This window comes from Nesoenas mayeri, assembly GCF_963082525.1.
Source record: "Nesoenas mayeri genome assembly, chromosome: 2".
Lineage (NCBI taxonomy): Eukaryota > Metazoa > Chordata > Aves > Columbiformes > Columbidae > Nesoenas > Nesoenas mayeri.
Genome location: NC_137543.1, coordinates 164,388,297 through 164,401,866, shown reverse-complemented (window position 1 = coordinate 164,401,866; position 13,570 = coordinate 164,388,297). Strand labels below are relative to the sequence as shown.

The following is a 13,570-nucleotide window of genomic DNA, read 5'->3' as shown; positions in this document are numbered from 1 at the left end:
AACCGGGATCCTGAATTCCTATTGCTCCAGCTGGACCTGCAGCGTGTTCCCGGACACGAGGGGGTGCTGCTGGGGCAGGTTTTGCTGAAGAAGGGAGTGCGTGGGGCAGCGGGCAGTGGGTGAACCCCTGAGGCCGCGTTTGCAGAGCGCAGCTGGGTCCAGCCGGGTGCCCGTGTGGGGCAGGACCCGCACACGGGCTGAGGGGGCCTGCAGAGCCCACGGCTCACGCCGGTTTGTCTGCCTGGAGCTCTTCGTGGGCCTGGGCCAACAGCAGAGTACGTGCCTGATACGAACACGGTTTCTATTAGCACAACATTGCAGCCAGCCCATTCTCTAGACTTTCCCAACTTTGAGTAAATAATTTGGCAACATTACCCTTGCTTGTAATATGTTTAGTAGCGATATTGCAGGAATACCTAGAGGCCGTGACTAGGTTTAGTCCTGTTGTGCTAGATTCCATGTAGAGATTGTAAGTGGAGCAGGTAGAGGCATAAAGTTAAGCTTGCATAGCAGTTTCCATTAGAAAGACCTGCTTTCATTTGCCAGTCGGTTATTAAACTCTAACTGCTGCAGTTGTGGTTTGCCATGCTCTGTGCTTGTCTCAGACCGAACTTCTCCCATTACAGCTGCAGCAAAAATTAATTGGCCCGTACTTCGCCAAGAGTCTGTGTACCAGGAGTGCGCCCTCGGCTCTTCACCTTGGGGCAGCAGTTACGGTGCAGGAAGGAGACCTGGCCTGTCTCTTGCTTCTGTCCAGTAGCTCGGGATCAGCTTTTCCCAAATCACCCCCGGGGACTCTGCTTTGCATGGACCAAGCAAGGACAGTTTTAGAGGCCACCAGTTCTCTTCCAGGAGCCTCTATCTATGCCGAGCAGTTTGAAGTCATGGCAGACGGTCTATGCGGAGCAGACAGGTCGTGTATCACCTTCAGCACTGACACTGTCCAGGGTTGAGTACGGAGCAGGACACTTCCCAGTCTTGTCCACTGGCTCCAGAAATCAGGCAAACTGACTTTCCTGTGCTCACGTGTCAGCCGCAGGGGACAGAGAAGAGGAGGAGGAGAAAGCTCCAGCAGTTCTAGCGCAGCAAACAGCCAAAAAGAGCGGTGGGAAGGCAGGGCAGGCTGAGGAAGGGCAGCTCAGGCAGGGATGTGCTGGAGATGGCACCGGCTGCGCTGGGGTGCTTGAGGGCTCGGCTCACAGACACTGGACATGAGTTCAGCACATGGGGCCCAGCCTGGAGACTCGGGGCTGATGAACATGGAGCTGTGACCCAGCAAGCCCAAAACAAAGGCAGAGAGCCTTTGGTCTCCTCCCAAGATTCTTTTTTAGCTCCATGTCTGATAATGGGTCCTGCAAGGTCCTGAGAGGTCTCTGTCAACAGCTGAGGCTGCCATGAGACCGGGGGCTTCCCAAACTGCACACACAATTAACCTTTCTCATGTATCTGGTGTGCTGGATGGTGTGCAACGGGCGTGTCACGGGAACACACCAGCTACTGGTGCAGGGATGGAGCCCGAAGAAAGGAACGGAGGGGCGCCCCGCGGGATCGCGGTGGGAGGAGGAGGCGCCCGGGAGCGCGGCCGCCTGAGCCTCAAGTGGAAGCCATGGAAACTGCATTTCCACCAGACAGCGAGAAACGGTGGGAGATCAGATACCGGGTACGGAAACTGGGAAAGGCCCCGGACGTCTGGGGTGGTGGAGTTACTGTGGGCAACCTGGGCCCTCACCCTTCCAATGGGGCTCGCCCTGCAGGGATGGTGGGTGTGGGAACTCTCACCTGCATCTCGTTCAGTGTGCACACTGGAGTACAGGAGTTCAGTATTGGCTTTATTTTGCTTGCAACCTTTTTTTTTTACCAGTCCTTCAACATTTTCTCCTCTGGATCTTTGCTTCAAAATTTGGCAGATGAATTTCTACCTTGTTTTACTGCAAAGTCTTATGAGACAAAGTGAACTTGAACGGAGTAAGTTGTCAGGGCCCCGAGTACATTGCCCTCCTCTCTGTGGTCGGGGCCAGCTCCGATGATGCAGCTGGCTGTCCTCGGGGAACCTCAGCAAGAACCTTCCCCTTTTAAGCTCAGGCTCTCACCCTTAGTCTCTGCCTGACCTAAGCGGGAGATGCTCCCTGCTGCTGACAATGATCCCAACCCACTGACTTGACTTTCTGACCTGGCCTTGTACCTGTCTCACCACTCGGAGAGTGGGACTTACTGGGTGACCACTGTTACCGCTACCAGATCCGCTCTGCTCACGTTGCTGGAGTCCCGTGGGACTGCACCCTGGTCAGGGAGGTGACTGCACCCTGGTCAGGGAGGTCCCTGCCCCCCGCCCCGCTGCAGCTCTCGCTTCCCGGCTCCCCGGCCCGAGCCGCCCCTGCTGCTCCTGGCGCTGAACCGGGACAGGGCTGCACGCCGTGCACGGGTCTGATCAGGCGAGCAGAACCTTCCTCTTGGAGGCATCTGCAGGGACTTGCAGGGCACAAGCTATTGGTTTGCAAGGTCAGTGTGTGAACTTGTGTTGTTGGCTTCAGGGGGGAACCTGCTGCTTTGGGCACGGGCATCATCCCTCCTCGTGGGAGCTGGAGAACATTCCCCAGCTGGAGAACATTTCCCCACCAAGGTCACTGAAGACAGCAGTTTCCTGTTGCTCTCAAGTATCTTGCTAACTTATGTGAGGGTGTGAGGTGTGGGTTGAAGGTCCATTGAACAACTGCTCAGGAGTTCGGAAGTTGCTCCCACACCCTTGAATTGGACCCTTTTGTGTACAGATCTTGAGACCCAGTAAGTTACACATGGATGTGCTTTCATTTTCTCCATGGTCTAATGTGCTTTGAAAGCAGTGGAATGAACTCAAGAACTGTGAAGAAGGTGACGCCAGCCTGGAGGTTGCGTTCCCACAGGGACATTTGGTGGATGAGGCAGAAGAACAGGGACAAGCATGGACAGAACAGGGATGCTGACCTGCAGACCTTGACTGTGTCACTTACCAAGTCACAACTGATTCCTAAGGTGGGATTCACCCAAATGCTGTCACTGCCAACCGCCTTCCCAGCCTGAAGTCTGAGCCCTGGTCCCAGCCCAGTGGCCGGATGGCCTCTGCCCTGCAAACACACAAACCTCTGCCCTGCAAACACACAAACCTCTGCCCTGCAGACTCACAAATCTCTTCCCCAGCCATCCCAGGGCCATTGTTTGGTGTGGGGCGTTTGCATCAGCGTGGTGAGAGGGATTCTTCTAGCAAGGCCTCAGTTGTACGATTCAATATTTGTGTCTAGATGATTATTTTGACATTGACTTCTCCACACCTGTTTCCTTGGCTGAGAGTGGGGCACCCTCCTCCACAGAGGGATATTTCCTCGGGACTGCAAGGATGTACCACAGAGAAAGGCATAAAACACAAAAGAAGGAGGCTGCTCTGTGCAGGCCCTCGGTACTGATCTCCTGGCTGGCCCCTGTGGATTCAGGTTGTGCCTGTTTAGTGCAGAAAGGCTGCATATCACACCGTCAGCCTGTGGACGCATTCGGCCTCATTTACATGCTCTGTGTGGGATTCAAGTGTCCAGCTGCACAGCTGAACCGTCAGGTGCCACACAGAACATGATTCAAGGCTGCAGCAAAGTGGTGCTCAAACCTGCTTGGGGACAGAGTGGGAGAGGATGGTGGTGCAGAAATCCACGTATTCACGTAGGTATCGGTGCCAGCAGGAGCCAGGGTAGCTAAGCAGCCAGAGATACTGCATCCCTGGTAAAAGCGTGGACGCAGACAGGAACATGCAGGAGTCCTGAGAGCAGGACTACCCTAGGAGAGAGCTGGAGGTCTCGTGTGCAGCTGTGCCGCTGAAATCGCAGTCAGAGTGAGTTTAAACATGACTTCAGATCTGGCATTTCTCAGCTTCCGAGCGTCTTACGTGGAAATCCTGATGCTTTTCTGAAGCAGAGCTTCGGCTTGCTCTGTGTTCAGCACATTACAGCTCCAGCGAGCACCTCTGTAAGTGCCGAGCTGTGGGGATCAGAACCCCATCTGAGCGCGGGGACTCCGCGCGGGGCCGGGCCGCGCTCTCCAGGACACGCAGGGCGAGGCGGGGCCGCGGAGCCATCCCGCAGCTCAGCGCCGTTCGCCTGGCCCTGGTGTCACTGGCGCGGCGGGCTGAGCGCTGTGCGGAGGGGCCCATCGACAGCCAGCCCGGGTGCGCGCGTGACACACGAGTGCGCGGGTGGGAGGGGCAGAGCCCGGGGCTTTGTGCCGCTGAGCGCAGCGCGGGCAGGTTCGCCAGCCCCGGCGCGGCCGGCCTGGGGACGGGGGGAGCGGGCGGGTCCGGGCAGGGGGCGGCGGCCTGGGCAGGACCCCCCGGGCTGCGGGCCCGCTCAGACGGGGCGCCGCACCGCCTGCCCGATCCTGCCCCGACGGAGCCGGGCACCAGGAGACCCCCGCGGTGCCCGGGGTCGGGGAGGCACAGCCAGGGAGCCGGGGGAGCCGGGGGAGCCTCATTCCGCTCCCGGGCTTCAGCCCCTCGTTCCCGCTCCGGCCCCAGCACGTCTCTGGGCAACTCCGGCCCCGCGGCGCCCACGCCCTCCCGTCCCGCGGAGACCCCGCTCCGAGCCCGTCCCCGGGGCCCGGGCCGGGAGCTGGACGGTGTTCGGCTCAGCGCGGCAGCCCCGGAGCGGCGGGGGCGCGCCCGGCTGCTGGACCTGGCCGGTGCCCTCCGAGGGCCGGTCCGTCGGGGCACTCGAGCCCACCCGGCGCCAGCGTTCCCGGGCCGGTCCCCGCCGGGCTCGGCCCTCAGGAGCCGTCAGGAACGCAGACCCCCGCCGGCTCCAGGAGACGGTGGGACCGGGGCGGAGCGCGCTCGGCTCGCCCCGACCGTTGTCCCGGGCTCGGTGACAGACCGAGGAAGGATGTGCCGAGTAGCACAGCCCCATCCCGTCCCCACAAAAGCGCCCTTGTACTGGCCCCATAATTGCTAATCATCAATCACCATTAATAACAGCTGATGAGGCGGGAGGGGGAGGCGCCTTCCCAGGGGCCGGCCGCGCGGGGGGGAGCGGGGAGCCTTGCCCCGTCGGAGCGGGCGCTGAAGGAGGAACTCGACCGTGATGTGCAGAAGATGGATGAGAGCAGAGGGCGACACCCCCGCCCGCCTCCCCACCCCTCCCCTCTGCGGCCCGGCCCGGCCCCCCCGCGGCGGGGCGGGCGGGCGGCTCCGAGCGCGCCTCCACTCCGCCGCGCCGAGCCAGCGAGCGGGCGGGCGGGCGGCAGCTCTCGCCGGGCGCCGGAGCCCACGGGAGGCGGCGGGCGCGGGCCGGGGCCGCGGCGGGGCCCGGCGGAGGCGGAGGCGGCGCGGCGAGTTGGCGGCGGCCCGAGCTCGCCGGAAAGTTGGTGCCGGCTGAGCCAGCGGCGCCCGCTCGCCATGCAGAGACCCAGCGGCCAGGGGACCGCCTTCTCCATCGACTCGCTCATCGGGACTCCGCCGCCGCGCTCCGGGCACCTGCTCTACACCGGGTACCCCATGTTCATGCCGTACCGGCCGCTGGTGCTGCCGCAGGCGCTGTCCCACGCGCCGCTGCAGTCGGGGCTGCCGCCGCTGGCCCCGCTCGCCTCCTTCGCCGGCCGCCTCACCAACACCTTCTGCGCCAGCCTGGGCCAGGCCGTGCCCTCCATGGTGGCCCTCACCACGGCCCTGCCCAGCTTCTCCGAGCCCCCCGACGGCTTCTACCCGCCGCAGGAGCTGCCCCCACCGCGCGCCACCCCCGACGCCGGCTGCCGGCGGGGCGCCGAGGGCCTGGAGGCGGAGGAGCTGCCCCCGGGGCGCGACAAGGGGCCGCCCGAGCCGCCGCTGCACTTCCCGGACCCCTTCCCCGGCCTGGCAGGTAAGAGCGGCGCGGGCCAGCCCGCGGAGAGCAACTCTCCTGCGGCGAGAGCCGGCCCGCCTCGCCCGGCACTCCCGCAGCCCCGGGGTCCCCGCGGCGGGCAGCCCCGCTCACCCGGCCCCTGTCCGGGCTCTCCCCGCCGCCCCAGTGGTGGCTGCGGGCGGCACCGCGGGCTCCCGAGCTCTCCAGGACCGGAGCCGGGGACGCTGGGGAGGCCAGGACAGCGGGACCGCCACGAGCCGTGGCGGCGGGACCTGCTCGCGGTTGAGCTCCCGGTCTGTGCTGTCGGGCCGAGCCGGGGGGACCGAGCCGGTTCCCCTCTATTCCGACCCGGCTCCGCAGCACCCGCAACTTTCGCGCGTGGGAGACCAACTCCGGGCCGCCGGTCGGGGCGACCGCCCCGGCGGGACACGGGCTGCCCGGCGGTACCGGAGCGCCGCGGACCCCGGAGCCGAGGTTGGCCCGGCGACACGGAGCTCTCCTTGGTCCTGGCACCCGGCCCGGGGCGAGCGAGGCGGAGGGCAGGGGGACGCCGCCGGATTGCGCGCAGCCCTCCCGTTCCCGCCCGGTCCCGCCCCGGTCGGTGCAGCAGCGGCGCGGGGCTGCTCCTCGTCCCCGGCGCGATGCCGCGTCCCGCGTGGACCGGACCGCGGAGCTGGGGGCTCTTGTTCGCCCGCAGCCCGCTCCGGGCTGGGCTCCGCTGCCCTCTCGGGGTCGCCGTGCTGCGGACACCGGCGCTCCGGGCCCGCGCCGCGGGGACATCGCGCGGGGCCGCTCCCGTCCCAGGCGGCCGCCCCGCTCCCCGCGCCGCCCGGAGCCCCGCTCGCCTTCGTCTGTGTCCGCCCCCCGCGCTGCTGCCCCCCTGCGCCCGCGGGCTCGGCACCGGCTTTGCCCGACGGCGCGGGCAGCGGCGGCTCCGCTCCCGGGACCCCGCTCGGCGCTGCCGGGGGCGGCTCCCGCTGCCCTGGTGGGGCCCTCGCCTTTGTGAGCCGCAGCCGCTTCCCGAGCGCGCAGCATCAGCCTCGCTGACTTGTTGCTCCGTGTTTCCCGGTCAGCCCCCGTTCTTGCTCTCTTACACCCCAGCTCCCGCGGCATGAGGCTTGGGGTGTCTCTTCTTCGGCGAGATGGAGCCAAACCAGCCGCTAGCTTTTTCTGACACGACCTGTCCTGCAGCTGCCTTCCCTGGTCACCCGTGAGATCCACCTTTGTCTCACAGGCTTCCTGGCATGGATGCATGCGGAGAAGTCTCTGCTGCTTCTCGCGGTGCCTTGCTGTTTGTTCTCTATCCTCCTGTTAGCCTCTCCTGGTTAAGCCTGGGTCTTTTTCTTGCCCTGCCTTGTTCTTCCCTCAGAAGACTGTTTCCCTCACTCAGGTACCCCTTGAACCTCACCCCTCTCCAGGACAACCAGGGCATTTTGCCTCTCCACTGCCTTTGTGGATTATTGGAGCCCGGTGCTCCTCTGGTGCTCCCAGGCCTCCGTGTCCAGTGAAAAGCACAGTACGACCTCACTTCTGTTGTGCAAATCTCCTTAGGGACAGATCTGCCCTGGCCAAAGCCGGCTGTCCGCATGGCCACGTCTTCCCAGCCCACGTGAGAGTGACCTGCATTGTGCTTGATCTTCCCCCGTGGCTCCTCCACAGCGAACCCATGGTCTCTGCTCCTGAGGTGCTCAGGTGTTCTGTCCCAGACTGTGGCCATTTCTGATACGGAGAAATTGTATCTCTAAGACTTGCCCTGTTGTGACTGGCTCGTACGATGGAAGGAAATGTATCGTACTGCTCTGTTCATTCGCGGCTGTCTCTTAGCACCGTGCTTGCTCTGGAGCCAGGAAGGATGCTCGTACTTCTGCCCACGTGCACCTGACTCTGGGCTGCTCTGCCCGGGTCCAAGAGGATTTGTTAGGCCAAATGTACCCACCTTCTGCTTTACCTAATGGTTCTCCTGACTGTAGCAGCCAGGGCCCCTGCAGATGGACAGTAGGGGTTTTTATCAACCATCCTAGATGAAAGCCAGGATGGTTCCACAATTAAGGAAGAGAAGGCTGATTTGTGTCTAAAGGAGGCATCAAAAATTGACTCTAATGCAGTTTGTGCTGGCATCCTATCTGTGGCCCCGGCCAAAAGCAACTGTCTAGTGAAGAGAAAGAGAGCACAACCTGTGCAACGCTTCCTAAAATGACCCTTCCTTAACACCCAACCACCTGCACCTCAGGGGCTTCCTGAGCCAGGTGTTGGTTTTCTATATTTAGTGACCTTTGACCAGCTCCTCTTCTGCGGCTCTATCTACCCTCTTTTGGAGATCTACCCTCTTTTGGAGATCTACCCTCTTTTGGAGGAGTCCACCAGAAGGGTGAGAGAAACCTGGCATCGGCCACATCCTGGGGCAAGGTATTCCAGAGACCTCTTACGTGTAGAAGAACCATGTGAAGAGGAAATGTCTCCTCGTGTCTGTTTTGCTGACACCAAGTGAATTATACCCTAAAGTGACTATTTCTGTCCCTGGGCTTCATTAGTATCTCCATCATGCAGGTGTCTATGGAGACGAGATCAGTTGCTTGCTGGATCAGCCAAGGGACTCAATGCTCTATTTTAGGGTGTCTCTCTCCATCTAATATGTTTTAAACTTGCTTCCAGCTGTTGTCACACTTCTTGAGAGGGGAGAAATGTAGGAAACTGGTTGTAAGAAGCAGCAAAGCTTGGAGTCTGGTTTGTTACTCCAGCTGCAACAAAGAGTATGACCCCAGGACAGAGACGCTCAACACCTCCATCTCCCCAAAGCTCTCGGAGGCCCCACCAAGCCCCAGGTGGTGCCCTGAGACCCTCCTGGGCAGATGCAGTAACTGCACATTCCATCAGGGACGGGGGAGTTTTGTGTCGTTCCCTATGAGCATAAGGAGAGCACTCGTGTGCTGGGGCCCTTCTGGCTGTCACAGCACCCACTCGTGGTCTGGGTCTCCCAGCCCTGCTTGAGTAACCCTGTCACCTTGATGCCCAGTTCTCCTCACCATGCTCGCCACATCCACAGTAAGATCCATGAACAGCTGAGACTGTGAAGAGCAAAGCAACGGGTCAATCCTCTTCTTCTTCATCTACTGATTGATTTTTCAAAGTCACAGAGACTTCATGGCAGTTTCCCTCCCTGCTCAAAGGCCTCCGGAGCTCTCAGAACACTCTTCCACCGAATGGACGGGTTCCCCTGCTGCCGTCACTTCCTCACTGGGCACTAACAGACCAGTTCATCAATTTTCTTTGCGAAAATCTCTGGTTTAGACTCTATACTTGTATAGTTCTGAGTTCTTTACTGCAAACACAGCCCTTTTATAAGACACAAAAGCGAGACATGTTAGTCTGCTGGAGACCACTTAAAATTTGGGGTCTGTGTAAGAAGGGTGTTTCCAGGCAGTACCTGTTTCACAGTGACAGGCTGCAGGTGGAGGCTCAGCCTTCTTCCAGTCTCCTGGGCACGGTCTGAGCCTACAAGGCCGAGCTGCCCGCTCAGCGCCGCGCTGTGTTTGATGGGGAGGCTGTGGCGCGAGTCCTCCGGCGCGGGGGAAGGCGAGGCCCGGCAGCACCAGCAGGGCTCGCGGTGAAGACACCGGCATCCCTGTCACAGCTCCGTTGTCTTGCCAGACCTGTGCTCCAATGGACAGGGGTGGTGCACAGAAATGAAGGCTCTCCTTTTCTTCAGCAAGTGCTTGATGAGACTGCACTGGCAGCCAAAGTGCTCCATGGCACCTGCTGCTAATCCTCAGCCCCATGAGCAAGATTTTCTGGGTCTTTACCTCCTGTGCATATGGGAGATTTCTTTTACCAACCCTGGCCCTCAAGGAGAAAAACGTTACTGTCTATTCTTCTGCAGCAGAATAGAGAGGAAGGTGTTTCTTTCGTGCTGTATGAAGCAGGATGAGCAGGGAGATGATCTCCAAACCACCCACCCCCTCCAGGAAGCCATAGACTTGCTGCAGGTCTGGCAGGGCTTGTGGGAGCTCCACAGCAGCCAGGTGCCCAAGAATGTCTTCTGGGCTTAAGCAGTTTCTTGCAGCTGCTGCTCGCGTATTTGCGCCCCTGCACTCTCAGGTGCCTGAGGGCTGTTGTGCCTTCCCCGCTGAGGGGAGCTGAGCTGCCCGGGGCGCAGGGGCTGCACGTGCAGGTACCTGGACACTGCCTGGGAGCTTGGAGACCTGCTGCTTCTCCTGCATGTGGGGTTATATTGTGAGCGGCAGCGGTACGCAGCCAGCTCCTGCCAGCAGCGGTTCCTGCCGCTGGGCCGGACTCGGAGGGTTTGCCGGTCTCTTCTAGTCTCGGCATGACAGAAAAGCCTCTTCATCTGCTTGTGCATAGCGGCGGGCCTGTCTCTCCATGACCCCTGGCTATGGTGGGGAGCATCTTATCACTGTGAGGTCTTTGTTGGAGTCCTTCTACCAACAAAGTGACTGGCTTCCTGGCCTCTTTCCTCTTCACTGCCTCCCACCCATATTCTCCCTTGCTCCATGTCTGTATAATCATTCAGGCAGCAGTTGGGGACACAAGAAGCTGGCAAGAAGAAGATTCATGCCCTTATACCCTATCAATATCCTTGCAGGCAACGTAACGGAGGTGTCTGCAGTGGCCCAAGCCCTCCCTCCTCTCTGGGTGGGCTATGATGGGCTCCTGTGAAGCAGCGACATCAGCTGCCTGAGCACCTTGTTCCCTGGCTGCACAACTCCGCTGTTGTGCATCCCCAGGTTAGGGAGGGAGAGCTGACAGCAGACACCCCATGTGCTGCAGAGCCCTGCAGAGAGGTTTGCTGGGCTGGAACTGGCTCAGGCTGCTGTTTCCAGGGTGGCCCTTCAGCTCTTCTGGGTGAACAGCATCGATGGTCTGATGCACTGGGAGGGAACAGAGTGGGGCCTGATTGGAGGGGCATCTGGATGTAGCGAAGCAGACAAGCCCTAGAAGGGCTGCAGTCTGCCTTGCCGGAATGAAGCAGAGATGCTGCTACAGCTGGGTTGTGCGATGGGGCGGTGGCAGCTGCCGTGGCTCACAGCCCAGGGTGCCCGCGGGTGCAGCGGGGTTGTGGGTGCTGCCCCACGGAGCCGGCCGGGCTGGGTGCAGCGGGGTTGTGGGTGCTGCCCCACGGAGCCGGCCGGGCTGGGTGCAGCGGGGTTGTGGGTGCTGCCCCACGGAGCCGGCCGGGCTGTGGGCAGTGGGGTTGTGGATGCTGCCCCACGGAGCCGGCCGGGCTGGGTGCAGCGGGGTTGTGGGTGCTGCCCCACGGAGCCGGCCGGGCTGTGGGCAGTGGGGTTGTGGATGCTGCCCCACGGAGCCGGCCGGGCTGCGGGCGGCGCAGAGCGGACTGTGCTGGGGCCTCCGCAGCGGGGCCGAGCGCCAGGGAAGCTGCCTTTCCCGTGGGAGGCGGCGGGGGGGCCGGCGGGGCTGCGGGAGGCGGCGGTGGCGGGACCGGCCGCCGCGGGGGGGCGGCCGGGGGACCCCCCGCGGTGTGGGGCTCGGGGGACCCGCGGGGGCGGGGGCGGCGGGCCGCGCCGGCGGGCGCTGACGCTGTTTCCCCGCAGATGGGAAGGCGTACAGCTCGGACGAGGAGAAGCTGGAGGTGAAGTCGGCGGCGACGCCGTGCAGCGAGCGGGAGGAGGAGAGCTCGGCGGGGGACAGCGAGGAGGAGCCTTTCCTGGACGGGACGGCCGCGGCCGCGCTGGGCGCCAAGGCCAAGGGCAAGGGCGGCCCCGCGGCCGAGCAGGCCCCGCCGGGCTCGGGGGCCGGCAAGAGCCGGCGGCGGCGCACGGCCTTCACCAGCGAGCAGCTGCTGGAGCTGGAGAAGGAATTCCACTGCAAGAAGTACCTGAGCCTCACGGAGCGCTCGCAGATCGCGCACGCCCTGAAGCTGAGCGAGGTGCAGGTGAAGATCTGGTTCCAGAACCGCCGCGCCAAGTGGAAACGCATCAAGGCGGGCAACGTGAGCAACCGCTCGGGCGAGCCCGTCCGCAACCCCAAGATCGTGGTGCCCATCCCGGTGCACGTCAATCGCTTCGCCGTGCGCAGCCAGCACCAGCAGATCGAGCAGGGCGCCCGGCCCTGAGCGCCGTCGGGGCTCTCGGACCCTGGGGCGGGCGGGCGGCCGGCGGCGGGGGGGGGGCCGGCGCAGCCCGAGCGCCCGCTCGCACTCCTCTGTACATGTCCCTTATTTATTCCGTGTAAACTCTGTACATAGGGCAGCGTGTCCGTCTGTCCGTGCCGCGGGGAGCGCGGGCTGCCTGGCCCCCGCGGGTCCCGCCGTCCAGCTGCGCCGGGCCTGGGCCGCGCTGCCCGCGGCGCCCACCCGTGTATAGCCGTGATTTCAATAAATTATTTTCTATGGAGCGAGGGGACGTTCTTCCGCGGTGCTGCCCCCGCGGCCACGCTGCGGGGACGAGCGGACGCGGCCAGCAGCGCCCTGCGGCCCCCGGCCTGGCAGGGACAGGGACAGAGACAGGGACGGGGCAGGGACGGGACAGGGACAGAGACAGGGACGGGGCAGGGACGGGACAGGGACGGGACAGGGGCAGAGACAGGGACAGCGGGCGGCGCCGCCGACTCCGAGGGGCGGCCGGGGAGGGCGCGCAGCCGGGGACCGCGGGAGGCTGCGGGGCCCGCCCGCCTCTCGGCCGGTGCCGGTACCGGGGTCCGCGGATCCGGTGGCTGCGCGGAGAGCAGCGGTGGCCTTGCGGCCTCCATCGGACCCGGTCAGGTGCCGCTGTTGAGACGCGGAAGGCGGCAGAGAAAGGAAGGGGCTGGGAAGCGCCCGGGAGCATCCCCGGGTCCGTCCTCTCGCCGGCGGGGGGAGGTTCACGGGCAGGGGCCGGGACCGGGTGTGGGGCTGGGGCCGGGGCTGTCTGACACCGTCCCCGCAGCCCCCGGGGCCAGCGGCGCTCCCACGGTGGGCGGGGCGTGAGCGCTGGCCCCGCATTCCCACCACGGCCGCGCCCCCCGCTCCCCGGGACAGCCGGCACCCCCGGTGCCCCAGGCCTGGGGAGGAGCCGCCCTCCCGAGATCGGATCCGCACGGTGGCAGAGCTCCCCTGCGGGCAAAGCCCTGCCCGCCCCGCGGGCCTTGCGCCAGGACCCGGCCGGTTTGGCCGCGGTGGGAGGAGGGTCCGTGCCCGCAGCCCCTTGGCGCCTGCCCTGCCCAGGGCTGCCCGGTGCCCTGAGCCAGCTCTGTGCGCGCTCCGTCCCACACGCCAGCGGCGCCTCTGAGGGGATACGCGATGCCCTCCACTCCTCAGGGCTGCTCTGCTCTGGAAGGGTCCCACCTTGGAGCCTTTCCGCCTCCTCGGAGCACACCCGAGCCCATTCCTGCATGGGCAGTGAACAGGGAAATCCTCCCTCAGTTCATGTGCCTTGTTGCCACTGAATCCCGGGACAGCGCCAGCTGCCAGGGCTGCCTGTCCCACGGGTGGGCTGAGGGGAAGGTGAGGGTCTTGCCCTTTTTGGAAACCTCAGCCTGTCTCACCGGAAGCTGCTGCTGTTCCCTCGTTGCTGCAGCGGTGAGCAGGGCCAGGGTGCAGCGGGCGCCGCTGACACCGCGCCTCCTCGCCTCAGCCCGGAGCAGCAGCTGGGTCTTGCTGCACTGATGCAGCAGAGCGGGGCTCAGTCTCCCTGAGCAGGGGTTCCCACATCTAGGCCAGCTGAGTGGCCTAGTTTGCTCGTGAGAGCTATCGCATGGGATGCTGC

The 13,570-nt window shown here is 63.6% G+C and overlaps 1 protein-coding gene across 1 annotated transcript; it reads left to right on the top strand.

Moving 5' to 3' along the window:
* Nucleotides 1–5,407: 5,407 nt before the first annotated feature.
* GBX1 (gastrulation brain homeobox 1) lies at nucleotides 5,408–11,940 on the top strand (the record flags this gene model as incomplete). The annotated part of the gene is made up of 2 exons (XM_080338748.1): nucleotides 5,408–5,867; nucleotides 11,420–11,940. 2 exons carry the CDS (start codon nucleotides 5,408–5,410, stop codon nucleotides 11,938–11,940), a joined length of 981 nt encoding a protein of 326 aa, XP_080194874.1.
* Nucleotides 11,941–13,570: the final 1,630 nt, after the last annotated feature.